This window comes from Falco punctatus (genome assembly GCF_963210335.1).
Source record: "Falco punctatus genome assembly, chromosome: 1".
Taxonomy (NCBI): Eukaryota; Metazoa; Chordata; class Aves; order Falconiformes; family Falconidae; genus Falco; species Falco punctatus.
In genome coordinates this window covers 65,562,297-65,581,911 of record NC_137580.1, presented here as the reverse complement: position 1 = coordinate 65,581,911, position 19,615 = coordinate 65,562,297, and the positions used below count along the sequence as shown (strand labels likewise).

Below are 19,615 nucleotides of genomic sequence, written 5' to 3'. Positions count from 1 at the left end.
AAGGAAGGGTGTCCTGGGCTGCTGGAAGGACGGACGGAAGGGAGGGAGGGAGGAAGGAAGGGTGTCCTGGGCTGCTGGAAGGACGGACGGAAGGGAGGGAGGGAGGAAGGAAGGGTGTCCTGGGCTGGTGACGGACGGACGGAAGGAAGGAAGGAAGGGTGTCCTGGGCCAGTGGAAGGGCGGACGGACGGAGGGAAGGGAGGAAGGAAGGGTGTCCTGGGCTGGTGGAAGGACGGACGGACGGAAGGAAGGAAGGAAGGGTGTCCTGGGCTGGTGAAGGACGGACGGATGGAAGGAAGGAAGGAAGGGTGTCCTGGGCTGGTGAAGGACGGACGAACGAAAGGAAGGAAGGAAGGAAGGACGGGTGTCCTGGACTGGTGGAAGGACAGACGGACGGATGGAAGGAAGGAAGGGTGTCCTGGGCTGGTTGAAGGACGGACGGAAGGAAGGGTGTCCTGGGCTGGTGGAAGGACGGACGGATGGAAGGAAGGAAGGGTGTCCTGGGCCGCTGGAAGGGCGGACGGACGGAGGGAAGGGAGGACGGACGGAAGGGAGGAAGGACGGGTGTCCTGGGCCGCTGGAAGGACGGACGGATGGAAGGAAGGAAGGAAGTGTGTCCTGGGCCGCTGGAAGGACGGACGGGAGGGAGTGAGGAAGGAAGTGTGTCCTGGGCCGGTGGAAGGACGGACGGAAGGAAGGGAGGAAGGAAGGGTGTCCTGGGCCGGTAGGTGTTTGCACTGGTATATTTGGCTGTGCAGGGGTAGCTCATCGGCCTGATATGAGTACTAGGGGTGAAATTATGATACTTGCATCATTTGTGCTTTTACGTGCAACCTGTTGTGTTTCTCCTTTGTAGCAACTTTTGAGTACCTACATGTTTGCATTTCTAAAGTAGCAAGCGCAAAGCCTCCTTCGTCCATTTCAAGCTTGTTATTGGGCTAAATCGTCATGGGCTGGAAAGTATTGTAAGTCCAATTGTGGAAACTTCCAGTGGGATTTTTAAAGACCGCATAGAGTGGAGATCAGGAGTTGAAGACCCAGGGAATTTTATACTTCTGCCCTTCCTGAAAAGGAAGCAAAATTGAGGTATTATTATGCAGACAAGTATACTGTAAGGTGTGCTGTAATCTGAAGAGAAGGAAGCTTGTATTTAAAGTAGAAGAAAGTTCCTCCTAGGCTGAGATTTTGGATGACAGTTGTTGATTCAGAGACAGCTTTTAACTTGGAGATTTAAAGCCCTGGGTACAGGAGGTGAGGGCTCAGCACCAGAAGCTGCTGTAATTTTTCTTAGCTGATTTAAGTGTGTGTAGAATTAATTACTTCACACTTTTTACTCAGTATTTCAGGCAACGTGAGGGGGAAAAATATTATAAGCTTGGGAATAGTTTTTAGCTATTTAATGTAAATTGTTGATTGCTTATGTGAATTAACAAAGCTATTCTGAATTTTTCTGTGTGGGGATGAAAGGATCCCTTTGATATCTTGTAATGAAGTGTCAAAGACTTGGGGAAAAAATGTGGGAGAGGCGAAAAAAGATTTGTGATAACTGTGATAGTGTAATACTTGTAAAATACTTTAAAAATTGAATTAATGATAATTGGGAAACTCTGCATTTTGTTTCTTATTTCATTTTTGTCTTGAAGGCCTGATTATGCTAAAAACATGCCACCTTAGAAGAAATGTGTGTCTTACACAGATATTTGTGAGTGTATGTGTGTGTTATCTATATACTGTAGGTCTTACATGTACACATAGACACACAGCGTGCATTATGTATTTTTTCCTCCCGAAAGACCAGATCCTAAGAACGTGAAGGATCTGGCTCTTACAGAAGTTTAGTGCTTTTGCAGCTTGGTTTTAGTGGCAGATCTCAAAGGAATAAAGTAATGCGTGCGTACAGTTGTTTTCAGCATATGTCGTCATTGTTAGAGGAGTTATTGCGTTGTTATTCTGCTTTTACAAAAATCCCAACTTCCTTGGTTAATGAAAACCAACCTGTTTACTATAGCCACCCAAACCTTGACGTATTTACTGAAATTTGTAATGCATCCACCCTCCTTTAACAGGTTTTTCTCTCATTTTCAGTGAATTTACTGGACTCGCGCACGGTGATGGGGGATCTAGGATGGATAGCCTACCCAAAAAACGGGGTAAGTCTCTGTTGTTGTTTGCTTTCTCTCTCATAAATTATACTAATCGTTTCTATTTGGAAGGTAGACTACTGGGTTTAAAAACTCCCTGGAGTGATTTGTCGGCAATGGAGGGGAAAAAAATAAATAAAACAACAAGCTGTGACTGGAAAAATGGAGCAGTGTGGCTAGGGGATTAATTTATTTATGCAGTAGAGCCAGCCACAAGTATTTAAAAAAATAAGTGTCAGCCTCCTTACTCTTCCCCTCACCAAGAAAATCCAGGACATTATTTAAATATTTTTAAAATTATAAATTCCTGTATTTTTCTTCTTGAACCTTCGGAGTGAATGTACAACACAATTTTCTGTGGGTTTTCTTCTGAAACACAGTGCCTGGGACATTGCTGTTAGCTTTAAATGAACAGAGCTGTTCAGAAATACTTCTGAGGCTAACAATAAAATGTTGGGAGCTAATAACACTGGAACAGGAGCTGAGTTTTAAGCACTTTGATGAGCCTCTGTCCCTTACCATTACCTGTACTGAGAACTGAAAGAACCTGGCCTCCTAATTTCATAGCTGAAATAAGTGCTGGAGTTTAGATGCATTAATAACTGCCAGTGTGTCTGCTTGGCCTGACTGCATCGTGCAAGTGGTTATTGCTGTGGCTTTTGGTCTTTGTGTGGGGCATCCTCCATGCTGAACTGTAACAGAGCTTTGGTACAGTCTCAAAAGGTTGACTTCTGTGTGGCACCAAGTATTCCTGTCAGTTCCCGTGAGGCAAGAAAGCATCCAAGACAGAAATGCTGCACAACTGAGCCCTCCAACAGAGCAGCTCTCAGGAATGCGTTATTCCAGCATTTTAGTCACTGGCTGAAATGGGCTACAGAATTATCTTGGACTCCAGTTGGATTGTAAAAAAAAAAAAAATATTTTTTTTTTCCCTTTTTGAACACGCCTTGTTATTTTTCCTATGGTATGAAGTAGAGTTACTGCATATCCCAATGTCCTTACAGGAATATCAGTAGAAAAATTAGTAGGACTGAGGAGTTCAGAAGACTTCTGAGTCTGTATGTGTAGGTGAGTAAACGAAAAGCTAAATATCCTATGCATAAGCCTCAGTTGTGTCTTTTCATTATTTAGAGAGACGTTTCTATATTTACAAGCTTAGTTTCCAGGCAGCACCTGGAAGTGCATTCATGAATGCCAAATTAGCAGTTACTAAATCAACAGGGAGATTTTTTTTTCCTTAAATTGACTTCTGCAAATAAAAAGTGAATCGGGCAGTTGGCTTTTGAATTTCTGGAAATGTCTTCTTAATCTTTGTTTTCATGGGACATCATAAAGATTCAGGTTAGTCCAATTGTCTCTTTTTCGGCCTAATATATTTACAGTATTTTACAAGTAGTGAGAAAAGTCTTTCCAGACTTACTTCTCTGCCTTATCTGCTCTGGGATCAGCTATGCTGCAGTTATACTCTGTTTGCTTAAGTTTTTTGAAAGATCTACCCTGTATAAATATTTTAAGCAACTCTCACTTCAGGGTTTGAGTTTGGAAAAGGAGGGAGCTTTAATTGAGGTCAGAAGTATGCAAGCTGATGTTTTTTCAGGTATTCTCATACAAATTTGATACCTCGGGATGTCCTCTTAGGGAAGATTTTGGAAGGTCCTTGTATCTGTCTGTGCAGTTCCCCATCAAGGAAAGGAGCAGAAATGTCCTAATATGTCATAGTTTGCAATGCTACAGTGTGTAGATACCGACCACATGCTGAATTGAGTTTTCTGATGCATGGGATTTTTTTGTTGCTATTAACAGTATCCTGTAGACTCTAGTGACTTTTCAAGTACTTGGTAGCAGTTTCAATGCTGATATAGTTCCAACTGAATATATGTTAGTTTTTGAAGCAGCCTTCAGTTCTTCCAGTGTTGCTGCTTCTCCACTTGATTTTTATTATGAATCTTAAGGAAACCTTCTCTTTTTTTGTAGAACCACATCTGCTAGAAGTAGGAGATTGCACAGAGGGCACACCTGTTGTTAAAGAAAGCAAGTGTTTAGTCTTTGTAGTTGTATGGGAATGCTTGGGAGAAGTTACCTATGCATCACGAAGGCTCAAGCTGGTAGGTTTTGAAAAAAATTTCCACATTTATTAAAAAAACAAAACAAAACCAAAAACAACAAAACCCAAGCCAAACACAAACAAAAAAAAATCCCACCAAAACAATGGAGGTAAGAGGTCCAGTCAAGCCAAATGAACTTGCTTTTGGCAGATCCTTTGTAGGTGTCATAGTCTAAATTTTTATTATAGCTGTGTGCCATGGTAATTCTTGTGTATTAAAACTTTAAGATATTCCATGTTCCAGGGAGGTCCAGCTGCCTGCCTGCCTGCGGCTCACCTCATTTTTGCTGAACACAACAGGAAAGTGTGATCTAACTTGGGAAATGAAACCAGCGATAGGTGGGAAGGAGACTGGACCCTCCAGTCTGGAGACAGATTAGGCTTAGAGGTAGGCCTGTTTCAAGTCTGTAATTCCAAATAAAGCACTGCAGATACTTTGGTCCCCACAAGGTCGGACCTTGGTCCACTGCTAAACAGCGTGCACCAGCTCTTCTTGTGAGTAATGGGGTTTAGGGGAAGAGAGAGACACCTTAGCCAAGGGTTGCCTCTACAGAGCTTTGTCTAGCTAGGTGTGCTTACTTGGTACAGGGCTTGGTCACGTCCAGTATCCTTGCAGCCTGGCTGGCCTTCGTTTCCCCATTCACAAAGAAGGTAAGAAAAATCCCTCTCTTCCTTCATATGGAATATTGAGGGACCAGTGGAAATGATGTGACTGAAATGTTGTGGCCAAGCAGGGGTTGAAAGAATGTGTCGTAGTGTGAAGAACCGGTTGTTGTCCAGGAGAAGGTGCTTTCTTCTTTCTGCTGCTTTGCTATGAGGGATTAATGAATTGTGGTAGCGTGGCTTCCTGGCTGCCCCGGGAGGCCTTCCCCGGCTGCGTGGGTTCAGCAGCTTGCAGCAGTTGTGCAGGCAGCTCTTAAACCTGCAGTTGTATCTGTCAGAGCATGAGCAGAGTCCTCGTGAGGTCCGCAAGACCATGGAGCTCAGAAAGGGGACTCTCTTGCTACCCGTGGAGCATGGTCAGTGTGGAGATGTTGTCCCTTTCACCGCTCAAGTCAGGAACTGATCCTGTTACTACATGCCAAAGGGATAACTTGGACTTTGTTTTGCAGCTTATGTAAATTTACTTTAATCTGAAGGAGGTTATTGGAATTACCAGAGGCTGTAAGAGAAAAGCCTGGTCCCCCTTACGTAGTAGGAAGCCCTCCAAGCACATCAACTAAAGCAGTCAGGTTTTGTGTTGCGCTTTTTTTTTAAAAAAAATAAAAATAAAAAATTAAAGCCTATGCTTGTACAGCAGGTCTGCAAAGTCTTTTACCTCCAGACTGATTCCTGGGGTGCTGCTTAAGGCTACCCAAACTGGGCACATCAGAGGTTTACACATGCATTATATATGGCTGTGACACCAACTAGCTCTGACCTACAGAAATGGATTGCACTGGCCTGTGATAAACATACATTTTTGTCATATGGAAGCTGACAGAAGTAGGTCCAATGGTAGGTGCTGTGAGAGAAATAGCTGGGTCAGGCTAGGCAGTGTTTGTATTTTCTCCTCTTCTCCCTTGATTTGGCTTGTTCAGTTTTATTTGGTCTGGCCAAGTCAAAATACAGCCACTTTGAACAATATCCAGGTAATAGCAAAAGTTGCTGATTAAAAGAAATGTTTTCTTTTAGCTGGTTTGATTTATTCAGTGATTATGTCTGATTTTTGGTTTAGTGGCTGTAATAGTGCTGATTTACTTGTCTCAGACCCTCCCTTCTTTCAGGGTTTATTTAAAAAATTATTTCTTTACAGCTTAGAAGTACTCTTCTCTGTCCAAATCAGAGTGCTGCACACCTGCTTTGCTTTTGTCTAATGGGTCCTCTCCCGTCTCCACCACCTCCCGTTGATTTCCCTGACCTTCCTGTAACACAGAACAGGAAAGCCTCTGTGATCCTTGGGGTCTTGGCTCTGTGCTGTGGCTCATTGCACAGCTCCATGTGCTGTTTTTTTTTATTATTATTATTTAGGCTCAGACAGGAAAATAAACATGTACCAAGGAACCTGGTCCTGTGGAGATGTTCGTAATTCTTTATTTGTTGCAGAAAATGAGAGAGCTAGATGACTTCTTGCATGTGAATGACAAGAGGGAAAGCAATTGCCCATGCTTTTGCTTGGTAATAAGGCCAAATACTGAAAGTTGGGTGGTAAATTCAGCCAGATTGATTGTGCAAGTTGCTTCTCATCTATGTAGGACTCTGGTGGATTTGACTGTTAATTTTTTTTTTTATAGTAGCATTTCTGGCGCATTCTTTTGAGCACAGGTACCCTAGGGTGCCTCTTTGAAGTTAAAAATAACAGTGGTTTAGATTACTCAGCATGGCTTGTGAATAGATTCATGTTGCTCTCTGTCGATCTTGGTTCAGATAAAGATTTTATACAGGAATCCTGGATTGAAGGCAGTGTTTGCCCTCGGGGATAGAAATAAAATAAAGGGGGAGGGGGAGGGGGTAGTGAAAGGAGAAGGAGGATTCTTGGCACCATTGAGCTGTGTCATGTAGCTATGATTATAATTGGCATTTTCAGGGCAGTACTTTTGGCAGCCTGTAGGGTTTTTTTTTTCCTGCAAATACTGCTACTCAGCTGTGACCAGTGTAGAAGAGGAGTTGGGGGGGATATGATATGGTGGTTTAACCCCAGCTGGCAACTAAGCACCACACAGCTGCTTGCTCACTCCCCCTCAGTGGGATGGGGAACAGAATCAGAACGGTAAAAGTGAGAAAACTCGTGGGTTGAGATAAAGGCAGTTTAACAGGAAAGGCAAAAGCTGCATGTGCAAGGAAAGCAAACCAAGGAATTAATTCACTGCTTCCCATCGGCAGGCAGGTGTTTGGCCATCTCCAAAAGCAGGACTCCATCACATGTAACGGTTACTTGGGGAGACAAATGCTGTAATTGCGAATGTAAACTGCCTTCCTTCTTTCCCAGCTTTTTATTGCTGAGAATGACACCATATGATATGGAATATCCCTTCAGTTAGTTGGGATCAGCTGTCCCAGCTCTGTCCCCTGCCAACTTCTTGTGCCCCCGCCCCCCCCCCCCCCCCCCCCCCCCCAGCCTGCTCACTGTCAGGGTGGTGGGAGAGGGAGAAAAAGCCTTGGCTCTGTGCAAGCGCTGCTCAGCAGTAGCGAAAACATCACTGTATTAACACTGATTTCAGCACAAATCCAAAACATAGCTCCATACTAGCTACTCTAAAGCCAATTAACTCTATACCAGCCAAAATCAGCATGTTCTTCACCCCTTATTCCATACCATTTACATCATACTCAGGTCCTGCGCTATGCAATAAATCCTCATTATCCACCGGTCCCCTTCTGTCTTTTGATATAATACACAGATACTGTTCCCTTAAGTTTATGGACCACCCTTGTAAAATGTCCACAGAAATGGTTTAGTCCATGACTTTGGGCTCAGTCTGTTGTGGTGGTCACTCAGGGCAGGAGAGGTGGCGTTATGTGGTATGATTGGGCACCAGAGGCAGCTCAGGTTGGGTCAGTGCTGCACTTCCACAGCTTCTTGTAAAACTTGTTCTCCATTGGTTCAGGTGGTGCCTGCTACAGTAATTCCTATAATGTGGAACTCAGATCATGGGTTACGAAAATCTAAAAGTCTTTCCGTTACTGTTTCCACCCCTGGTCCCTTTGGACCAGACCACAGGGTTTAAGGTTGCAGTGAACTCCTTCCCTTGCCCCTGCTCCGGCCTGGATTTATCCCCAGATTGCAGTCCCTTAGGGTTGTACCTGCTCCAAGTGATGCCTTGTCTCTGAGCCATGGTTTTTTTCAGGGGTGCACCTGCTGTGGCATAGACTTAACCACACCTACAGTCACTTTGAAGTGCACTTGCTCTAGTGTGGCATTATCCATGGGTCACAATGCCTTCAGAGATACACCTGCTCCAGTGTGGACTTACCCACAGTTATAGCCCCTTTAGGAGTGAGCCTGTTTGAACGCTACCTTACTTGTAGCTGCAGTCCCTCCAGAGTTGTACCTGCTCTGTTATGGGCTTATCCATGGCTACATGCTTTGAGGTGCTCCAGCATAACCTCAGGCACAGCCACTGATCCTTCAAGGTGTACCTTCTGCAGTGTGGATTTGTCCTCAGTTCCTTCAGAGGTATATCTGCTGTGGCACAGACCATGGCCACAGACACTTCTAGATACATCTGCTTTGGTGTGGATTTGTCTGTGGCCATAAATGCTTTGGGGCGTCCTGCTCCCACATGGACTGATCCACAGGTCACAGTCCCTTCAGCTCGAGCTCACACTGGAGCTCCAGCCTGTCCAGTCCGGCAGCACAGGAACAGCAGCGATGCCCTGGCCACCTGCCAGCCCAGGCACATGGCCATCGCTGTTATCAGAGTGTTCCCGGGCACAGCACAGTAAGATAAGCAGTACAGCAAGCAGCGAGAGCAAAAAGCAGCCACTAACGAGCACTGGACTGTAATGCACAGCAAGGCAAGCAAGCCCCGTGGCCAGCACAGAAACCTGCCCTTTAGTAGCTAAACAGCAATAACAGCTAGAAATTCCAACTAGCACATTCCAATGAAACCTGTTGTTATCTTGAGCCCTCTGAGCCCTGTGTTGGGTGCCAAAAAGGACTGTCGTGGTTTAACCTCGGCCAGGAGCTAAGCCCTGTGCAGCTGCTTGCCTACCTCCCCTTTGTGGGGTGGGGGAGAGAATCAGAAGGATAAAAGTGAGAAAACCCATGGGTTGACATAAAGGCAGTTTAATAGGAAAGGCAAAAGCTGTGCACACAAGAAAAACAAACCAAGGAATTCATTCACTGCTTCCTGTTGGCAGGCAGGTGTTCAGGCATCTCCGGGAAAGCAGGGCTCCATCACACATAATGGTTACTTGGGGAGGCAAATACTGTAACTCTGAATGTCCCTGCCTTCTTTCCCAGAATTTTATTGCTGAGCATGACATCATATGATATGGAATATCCCTTTGGTCAGTTGGGGTCAGTTGTCCCAGTTGTGTCCCCTGCCAAATTCTTGTGTACCGCCAGCCTACTTGCTGGCAGGGTGTGAGGGGGAGAAAAGCGCTGCTCAGCAGTAATGAAAACATCCCTGTATTATTACAAATCCAAAACATAGCTCCATGCAAGCTACTATGAAGAAAATTATCCCAGCCAAAATCTGCACGTATGCTAATGCGGCAAGAATGCAATTGATACTGCAGCAGGGAGCATAACGGAAATAAGTAATACCTGAGTAGGTGAAGAATGTATTAATGACACCCTAATCTCCTGCAATTTGGCTGATTTGTTTATATGTACATGTACTAGGATTCCTTAAGGTAAAATGCAGTATCTGTGTATATATAACCTTCTGTCCTGTGTGACCTTACCCCTGGTTCTTTGTGTGCTTACATGGTCTTCTTTGCTCATAGCCCATGGGGCCACAATGGTGTGTTTTCTTTTCGTTATGCTGCCTGTTGTAGTGTGCCAGGGTGATTCATGTATGCTTGTATAGGATAATTATAACAAAAGAGCTTGAGATTTGGGTCTGAAAAGACATCAGAGGTTAAAAACACAGTTGTGCAGGACCCTTGTGGGAACTGAAGTAAACTGTGTTTTAAAGAAGTCCTGAGTTCGTATTTCAAAGTCTGAAAGCCCTGGGGTGAGACTGAAGTTGCTGGAGTTGATGCAAGTAGAGGCACTGCCATGAGAGCTGAATTCGGCCAGCTGACTACTGTTCAAATTGGTGGATTACCCTGGTGAGTTGGTGGCCTTGCCAGTGCTTGGAGAGCTGCATTTGTTCACAGAGCTTGAATATATCAATCAAAATCTAAACATATCAGCTCTGCAATGGAGATGTGTCTTGTACAGAAAGGCAAATGGAGCTGGGTGTAGCACGGAGTGCTGGACTGGTCCACAACCACCTTGAGGGATGCAGAGAAGAAAGGAATAACATCTTGTCCAGGTTTGCAATGTGTAGAATGAGAAAAACGGGATTTCTTTCAGATAGGCTGATTCAGGTTAAATTTGATGGAAGGTACTTTCTACTGGTGTATCCTTGGGGCAGGTGTGGGGTTTCTTTCACAGGAGGTCTCTGACAGCAGGTCAGACCCTCATCTCTGTTAGTCTGGACAAGGAGAGCTCATCTCCTCTGAAGGAACAAACAAGGTCATCTGTTGTGAACTTTTCTATCCCTGGAAGTTCTGCTGTCTGAAAACTTGTCCTGAGTCCGTCTAGGGTGGATCTGTTTTTGTTTCTCTCTGAGCTCTCTGGTTTTTATCTTACCCTGCTTAAAAACCACGTTGCTGTTGCTCATCTGACACCCTGTATTTAAGATCCACTCCTCTGATACCTGCAGTGTGTTAGCTATGGCACGTAGGTGCTTCTAAACCGGAGTGCCTCATGCTAGACAACAGTTCTCATTGAATAGCCTCACCATTTTATTCATGTCCTTTCTTATATCTTCTTTCCTATCTGAAGTTGAATCTTCTCACTGCATTTGAGAACGCTCTTAAACTTGTTGTCTTGGACTGTCAGCTAGCTGCCCTGTGGTTTTTATGCTGTTGACATGAATCAAACCTTTATTTGGGAGCAGCATCTGGCGAGGCATAAGTCTTATTAAAGATCTAAAATGCCTGGAGTACTCAAAGGTACTGTAAAATAAATTAATACTAGTAAGATTAAGAATAAAGCAAATCTTTATCTCAGCTAGAACTTTATTACTGGAATAATAGGTTACTACCCTGGTCTTGAAAATCCACCACAGGAAAAAACAAAGGCTGATCCTTCAGTATATCGTTTTGTAAATACAGTTGTAAGCATTGAGTTCCTCCGCACAGGCTCATTGGGCAAACAATAATCTCCTTTCATGTGAAAAAGTATTTTTTTTTTTTTTTTTTTTTTTTTTTTTTTTCTCTCTCTAGTGTCTAGGAATTACATTGGGGGATAAAAGAGCTTTGAAGAGCTTTATCTTCTAAAACCGTTTTTTTCTCTGTTACTTTTGTGCCAATTTCAGAAATACTGGTATCCAACAGTTAGTAACCCTACAATTAAAATGTATAAATGTAGTGCTGTCGTGGAGAATCTGAAACTTTGCAGAATAAAATATTACCAGTACAGAATGCATACACAACAGCCCAGGGTTTATAAAACACGCATTAGGATTTTATAGCTTATGTTGGTGAATTTTTGTAGTATATTACTTACTACTTCGTATGCTAAATATATGTATCAGTGGGTTACTTATCACTTAATTGCATAATCCTTTTATAAGAGTTAAAATGCATTGGTCTTGCTCTTGCCTCATTTGACAGCATATATTTTTGTTCAGGTTAATGGCTTTTTGGGGAACTAAATTCAAGAATGCAGTCCTGTTTGGTTTTCTTTTCACGTTACTTATTCAGGAAAGCCAGCTCAAAAAAACATGAAATAAAATGAATGCTGGTTTCAGAAAGGGAAACACATTGTAGGTTTGTGTAGAACATCTTAAATGCAAAATTGCTGAAAATAGTGTTAAGATGGAAGCTGCTGTTTTGTCTTCGTGACCAGTGGTTGCCTTATGTGTTGCACAGTGAATGAAAACAAAAATTAGAGGGCTTTTTTTAAGATACATCACCTAGCTTATAACCAGTAAGGAGAGCATTCTGTTTGACTGGTGTTTTACTGCAAAGTCCTGATATGTGGCTATTCAAGAAACAGTTCAGCAGGTGAACATCTGAAATGGTTAGAACAAACTTGCATCCATTTTTCAAGTTATTAATCAGAATGGTTCAGGATTTTCAGAGATTGAAAATGGTGGCATCATGATGTTTGTTTGCTTGTCCTGGTGGTGAAAATGGGGTGGTTTTCAGTCGTTGAAGGCTGCATGCACATAAGAAAGGGGAAAGTGGGACAGGAGTTTGGCTATGGAAAGAAATTACCAGTATTTTAGTTGGAAGATCTTTTTGCCTCAAAATGTTTTGGTTTTTATAGTCTTAAGATAAATTAAGAAGTCTTAACTTTGGGGGGAAAAGCATGCTGAGTTACATGATTTAGTGTGTTTGACTAAACGAGGCAGTAATCATGAGGCCCGTGCATTTTAATATTGAAGCTACTGTGGCAAAACAGATCAGAGATGAAGTACTGGGAGTACACACGGGTGCAAATACATCCTTTCAGGGGTTGTGTGTTAACTTTTCTTCAAAGAGAAGTGGAAGCTCCTCTTACTAGCTTTTAGGGTCTTCCCAACATGAATGATGAGGCGCTGTTGGAGGGAACGTGGGTGATACCCGGCTATCGGTCATCTCCGCGTTACCGCTGTGACATTGTACGCTGCCAAGTGCTGTGATCGATTGTCTGTACCCCGTGAGCTGAACAGTGAATATAAAAGAATTGCAGAACATTGGCTGCTGCTTCCCCTGCCTGGTTAGAGGGTTTAGGGAGAAAAAAATACCCAAACCCCCTCAAAAAAAATAAAGACCCTGCTGTGCTGTGGGGAGTTGTGAGCATTTAAGGAAGAGAGAAAATACTGTTCCTTATTTCTGTTTCAAGATGGTTTACTGAAAGCACATCAGTGGTGTAGCAGCGATTTAGGAGGGAGTGACACTTGCATGTTAGTTTAATCCTCACCTACCCCTGTATGATCTTAGTCATCATGGTAAGGAATAATCTGTGGATGAGTTGATGAGTTGCCAGGTTACTGCAGGAAGGGCAGGATCAGGCCCTGGGGGGTGGTAGGAGGCAGCTTTCCCCCCTGCCCCCAACTGTGGGGGCTGTGCATCAGCGTGTTGATGAAGGAGGACAAGGAATTGCCTGCTGAGCTGTGCATCTCTGGGGCAGCTCCCAGGAGACAGGTGGTGATGGTGAGGAGTAGATTGTGATGGCTGTCTGAAAACTGCATCTGCCAGACCAGGCTGAAACACCCCCAGCACAGCCCTTGACTTGCCTCCTTTTGCTGCTTTCCAAGAAGGAAAGTATTATTAGATACCTGTTTCTTGCCAGAATGTTCTCATAAGCATTTTATTTGTGTATTTTTCTTATTTCTCTTTTGTGTTTATTACTCCAGCAAGTGCCAGGTCACTGCTTTGATTATATTAAATAAATTGATTATATTAAATATACAAATAAATCTAACAAAATGAACAGTAGGAAAAAGAATTTCGATTTTAAGCAAATGTGTTTGAATTGTTAGAAAAGTTATCCATTCCTGAAGCCTGGCTTTACATTAACACTTGTGCATCTTATTGATTTTGGTGTATATGAACTACCTATATATAGAAACACAGAAAATAGTGTCCTGTAGGTCTGTTACTGTTCTGAAATAAGATAAACCAGAATCTTGTAAAGATGTGTGCCTTCTGTGGATAATTACCCTCCTTGGGATGCTTCCTTGCAGTATCAAAGATGAGAAATTTTGGCTTTGAAATGGGGGAAGGACTGAGCCTTTATGCTGCAAAAATTTTCATTTGACTTCAGCAAAAATATTTTGGGGCAAGTGAGCTGGCCCTCATCTTCAGAGGTCTTCCCATAAAAGCAATGATTCCTCCTGTAATACTGGCAGTCCATAATGCTGTACAGAAGTTGCAGTGGGCAGGAGAAGATAGTGTGGATTATTTCTTAATGTGATTTCAGATGTTGCACCGTTAATCCATTTGCGGTTCTGGTTGCGAGGAAGACCTGCAGGCTTGGTGTTATTCTTGTCCAACTCAGGCCTGGCCCTGCCTTTGGCTCTGAGCTAGGCTAAGAACTGGTGAGTGAAGGCAGGGTGGGAGAGGCGGTGATGGCAGGACTTTGTAGTTTAAATATTTAGTTATTGAAAGTGATCTTTCAGAATCAATTGATTTTTATTTAGGTGTTTAAATTGATACATATGTGCCACTCTTGAGGAGTGATCCTGCTGGGATGATATCCCCAAGACCCAGCTCTACCCAGCAGATATCAAGTGGCATGGGAAAATGGTCTCTTTCTGAAAAGGAGGACTTAAAACTTGCTATTTTTTCTTCCAGCCATTTATAAAAACCAGCAGCTTCTCCATGTGCTGGCAATCTTCTTCATTGGGACTTTTTTTTTTTTTTTTTTTTGTGGGGGTGGGGCGGGGGGAGTGGTGGTGGTGTGATGTATGGTGTGTGGTATGTCTGCATATTCAGCCTGCAGACTTGCAGTTATGGTACTGATGATGTGATTCTCTTGGTTGCCAGCTGGAGCCTGGCAGTCATTCCTGGAGTTTGTCACTTCATGTTGAAGGCCATCAAAGTAGCTTCTGCTCTGTGTGACTTTTGATCAGCATTACTTGCTCTTGGTTTCAGTCAGCAGTAACGGACACCAAAAATGGGGTCTTTGGACTTCTGTTTAGAAACCTTGGGGATGTTCAGTTTTGTCTTATTTTAACATTATTTTCTTCAAAAATTAGGAAGATTCACACAGAGAACTTTGCCGTGGTTTCAAACCTCCAGACTTTGGCTGGACAGCTGTTGGGAGCTCCTTGCAAGACATCATTTGAAGTGCTGTCACAAATTGTGGGGCACGCACTGACTGTTTTAGTTGATTGCAGTGTAAATGTGTAGTAAGCCTGTAAATTGTAGCCAGTGCTGTGATTACAAATCATTACAATAATGTGAGATTATTCAGTTTGTTGCAAATCCTTCTAGACTACACAATTAAAGTCATAACTACAAGTATAATCTTGTGAGATAAAGTCACTTGATTACACAATCTCCTTCTGGTTTACTGTTTGCTTTGTTTTGGTGTCAGATTGAATAACTGAATGTTCCCCTGTAGTTAACTTCAATGGCAGCATATATGCTTTTTGTGTCTTGTTAATTCTGGAGCTTATTTTACGTCCTTAAAAACACGGATATTGATTAATACAATAGTTGGGCAAGGCCCTGATGATTTCGGTTCTAGTGCTGGGAAGATCAACCTAAAAATGGTGAAGTTTTAGAAAAGAATTGCTAGTTCTGTCAATCACTATAGATGTCTTGTCAGAGGATCAGAAAATAAATGAGTTGTGGTCGTTGATATGTGGTGTTAGGCGGTGGGATAGGTGACTGCGAGCAGGTTGGTGCCGATACCAGAGGAATTTTACCAGTGTGCTTAACTGTAAAAGTTGCAACTAGGTATCCATGACACCTCCAAGCTGTACCACCCTGTGTGCTCGTAGAACACTGCGTTGTATAGTTTAGCTACTAAGTTGCTAAGAACTGGTCCGAAACCAAGACATAAGCCAAGAATGCTGAAACAGGGCCAGAAGAAGAGAAGGTCATGAAAAGGATGAGAAGAGGAGGAAGATGATGATGAAGAGGATGAAGAAAGGATGACGATGTCCCAAACGACCACCAGAGGACCCCCGACCCATTAGGACACACATGTGTAGTAAGAGTGTATATATGATAAGTAGTTCATGGAACGGTAATGAATATGCTAATAGTTTCTCAGAAATTATGTTAATATGTATAAGTTGGCCATATAAAGATAAACAGAGAGCAAAGTCCGTGTGCACATTGGGCAGAGCTTATCCCCTGTGCATCCCACACTGAAAATAAAGCACGCCTGCTTCCTAATGCTCCAAACCGGGTATTAGAGAGCTTTGTCTTCAATTGTTCAATATCAAATTGGCAACAGGGATGGGATTCTGTTTCTGAGCTCGGACTGAGTACAGGATCATGGGATGTCCAGCTGGCACCCAAGAGGATTTCTCAGGGACACCCTCATCCTGGCTCTGCCAGTCTCATAAGCGGAATCTCACTGGTAAGATAAAGGCATTCTTTTGATTTTGAACTTTGATTTGAAGTCCTACCTATAAGTTGAGACATGGTATTTATTATAAGATGTCTCGCAGGGCAAGTTAGATGCATCTGTGAATTTGATAGAGTCTGTACCTGTGCTGGCGTGTGCAACACAGGTACTGGAATTAGACTCTGTTTGTTTGAGTCTGTACCTGTGTTCATGTGGTGACACGGGTACCTGAATTAGACTCTCGTTTGTTACACGAGCACATGAGTTAGACTCTTGCCTCTTTGTTTGAGTCTGTGCCTGCATTTGGGTGAGCAACACAAATACTTGAATTAGACTCCCAATCCGAGTCTGTGCCTGTGTTCTTTTCTCTTAGATTTGTGTTACATGGCTGTTACGTTGTTATTTGTGATATTTGTATTTATGAATCTGGGTTGGATATAATATACTAAGATAAAATGGGATGCGACATGTCTAAGGTTGAGAATGATATACAACGTTGGAAAAAGATTACAGGTCCACTGGGAGGTAGTGCCAGGCGAACAGACTTGATTAAATACTGTAATCAGTGGTGGCCACTTTATAAGTTAGAAAACGACTGCAGGTGGCCAAATAATGGAACCTTAGGTTATGATACTTTGTTATAATTCATGTTGTTTTAAAAAAAGGAAAGAAAATGGGATGAGGTAATATACACTGGTAAGTTTTTCAACTTACAGAATCATCCTGAGTGACCAAAATAGTGTGGAATTAATTTGGCACCAAGTGATCCTTTAGTGCTGTCATTAGAGAAAGATGAGAAAATTTGTCAGGAGAGACCTCCAAGGAGGTGGTGTTGTTTTATAATATAGCACAGAGTGTTTAAAATTGAAAACTGGGAGAAGAAAAAGGAAGGGGGGGGGACGACACACACATTCCACATTATGATGTTTGCCTTCCTGCATAACTGTTATGCGTGATGGAGCCCTGCTCTCTTTTGCTTTACCTATTGTCTTTATCCTGAGCCATGAGTTTTCTCACTTCTCTTCTGATCCTCTCCCACATCCCACTGTTGGGGAGTGAACAAATATCTGCATTGTGCTTAGTTGTTGGCCAGGATTAAACCGCAACAGTCCTTTTTGGAGCCCAATGGTGGGGCACGAAGGTTTTGAGATAACGACAGATTTGATTGGAATGTGTTAATTTGAATTTATAGTTATTATGGGTGTTTAGCTTTAAACTTCAAGTTTCTGTGTGATTTCTATGCTTGCCATGAGGCTTGCTTGCTGTAGAGGCCAGTGCTCATTAGTGGCTGCTTTTTGCTTTCACTGCTTGCTGTACTGATTATCATCTTACTGTGCTGTGCTCGGTGACGTTCTGATAACAGCGATGGCGATGCAACTGGGCTGACAAATGGCCAGGGCATTGCTGCTGTTTCTGTGCTGCTGTACTGGACAGGCTGGAGCTCCAGCATGGCAGGAACCACCTGAACCAGTGGGGGAAAAACCTTACAAGAAGCAGTGCAAGTGCATCAGTGACCCAACCAGAGCTGACTTTGGTACCCAATAACCCCATACAACACACCACCTCTCTGCTTCTGAGTGACTGCTGTAACAGATGGAGCCCGAAGTCATGGACTAAATGACATTTTTGGATAGATGTTTTTACAGGGGTGGCCCACAGACTAGGGGAATGGTATCTGTGTGTTATATCAAAGGATGGGAAGGGTGGTGGTTGTTAATGAGGTTATATTAGAAATGACATGATATAAATGGTATGGAATAAGGGGTGAATACTCTCCTGGTTTTGGCTGGAATGGAGTTAATTTTAGCTGATGCACTGCTGAGTTTTGGATTTGGTGTGAGAACAATTTAATAATATGAAGTCAAGGACTTTCCAGTTTCTTGGGTCCTGTTGGTGAGAAGACTGGAGGGGCACAGGAATCTGGGGGGGGGGACATGGCCAGGGCAGCTGACCTGAACTAGCCAAAGGGATATTCCATACCATATGATGTCATGCAGAGTGTATAAGCTGGGGGAAGATCAAACAAAACTGAAGGTTTTGGTAGATTCTGGGGAAATGTATTCAGTAAACCACAGTATTTGAATTGTTGCTGCAACAGGGAAACCAAAGAAGCATTGTTCTTCAAACCAATGTCATGTAAAATAGGAAAACAATGGGTAACTCATCGGGTTTTGTATTTGCCAGGAACCCCCAAACTTTACAAACAACAATCAGATTTAAGGGTGAAGATGTTAAAATGACGATTCCTGAAGGTAAATATGTCCGTGTGCTAGTACTATCTTTACAGGAGGATGGAAAAGAGAAAGGGGAAATCCTGGTGGAAGTGGAGGATGCAGTGATTCCCCTGGTCTGGACTGGAGAGAGACCAGGTCAAGCTGGGCTAGCTTGGATATAGAGTGTCAAGAAACACAGCCCAGATTGGAAAGCGGACCACGAAGTACCTGAGGTTTGACTTTTCCCATAGACAACAAGCTCTTGGTGTTGAGTGAAACGAAACAATTCGCCAACTCCCAGAACCACGGACTGTTCATGAGCTAAGAATGTTTCTGGGAATGCTGGGATGGTGCAGATTATGGATGACTGACTGTGGACTATTAGTAAAACCTTTATACAGAATTTTGAATAGATCAATGGGATTGCATCTGGAGTGGAATGCAGCAGGAAGGACAACCTTTAAAGAAGCTAAACAGTTCCTCATGAAAGCTCCAGCCTTTGGGCTTCCAGACCTAGAAAAACCTTTTGAACTTTGTTTATGAGAAGGAAGCCATTGCACTGGCAGTACTGACATAGAGATTAGGCTCCTTCAAAAACACTCTGGCATATTTTTCTAAACAGCTAGACAAAATGAGCAAAAGATGGGCCGGATGTTTGAGGGCCATGGCTGCCACTGTTTTGATTATTCAAGAAGCTTGAAAATTTACTTGGGGACAAAGAATCACAGTTTATATACACCATGACAGAAAGGGAAAACTGGAAAACAGATCTAGCAGCACAGGCTGCAGCAGAAGAGAATAATCTGCCCTTGTTAGTCCTGGTTCCCTTAAAGTCTCCACAATTACCTGAAACCCCAGAGTATGATACAGAAGATTGGAAAGTGGTTAATACCCTAAAAGCCACAATAAAAGAAAATGGGTGAGCCACTGCTGAAGATAATTGAATTGTTCTTCCACAACAAATAACAACTGAATTAGCCCAGAGAAAACACTTACAGATTCACTGAGGAACTGAAAATATAGTTAAACATCTACAAAGATCAGTTTTGAGTAAAAATATGTAAAAATTGTACAGTCAATCACCAAATGATATGAAATATGCCAAAGAAATAACCCAAAGATGGAGAACCACATTTGATTTGGAGTTACCAGGCAAGGACATTCTCCTGGGGATTGCTGGCAAATCATTTTTACTGAGCTACCCTGAAAGAAAAATTATCGCTATTTACAAGTTTTAGTGGATACCTTTTCTGAGTGACCAGAAGCCTTTCCCTGTTGCACCAAGAAAGCTAGGAAATTAGTTAAGGTATTATTGAAATAAGTTAGTTCTCAATTTTAAGTTCCACCAAGCTTATCATCAGATAGAGGATCACACTTTGTTGCAAAATTGTAGAACAAGTAAACAAATTTTTAAGAATTACTTGAAAACTTCATGTCCCATACC

General features: G+C 42.9%; 1 protein-coding gene across 9 annotated transcripts in view; it reads left to right on the top strand.

The window, feature by feature from the left end:
* EPHA5 (EPH receptor A5) overlaps nucleotides 1-19,615 on the top strand; it is a 209,792-nt gene that overhangs the window by 15,394 nt on the left and 174,783 nt on the right. For all 9 annotated transcript variants that reach the window (XM_080386716.1, XM_080386724.1, XM_080386720.1 and 6 more), the window contains exon 2: nucleotides 2,086-2,150. In XM_080386716.1, the coding sequence (XP_080242842.1) occupies nucleotides 2,086-2,150 (65 nt within the window). The remainder of the gene's footprint in view (nucleotides 1-2,085; nucleotides 2,151-19,615) is intronic.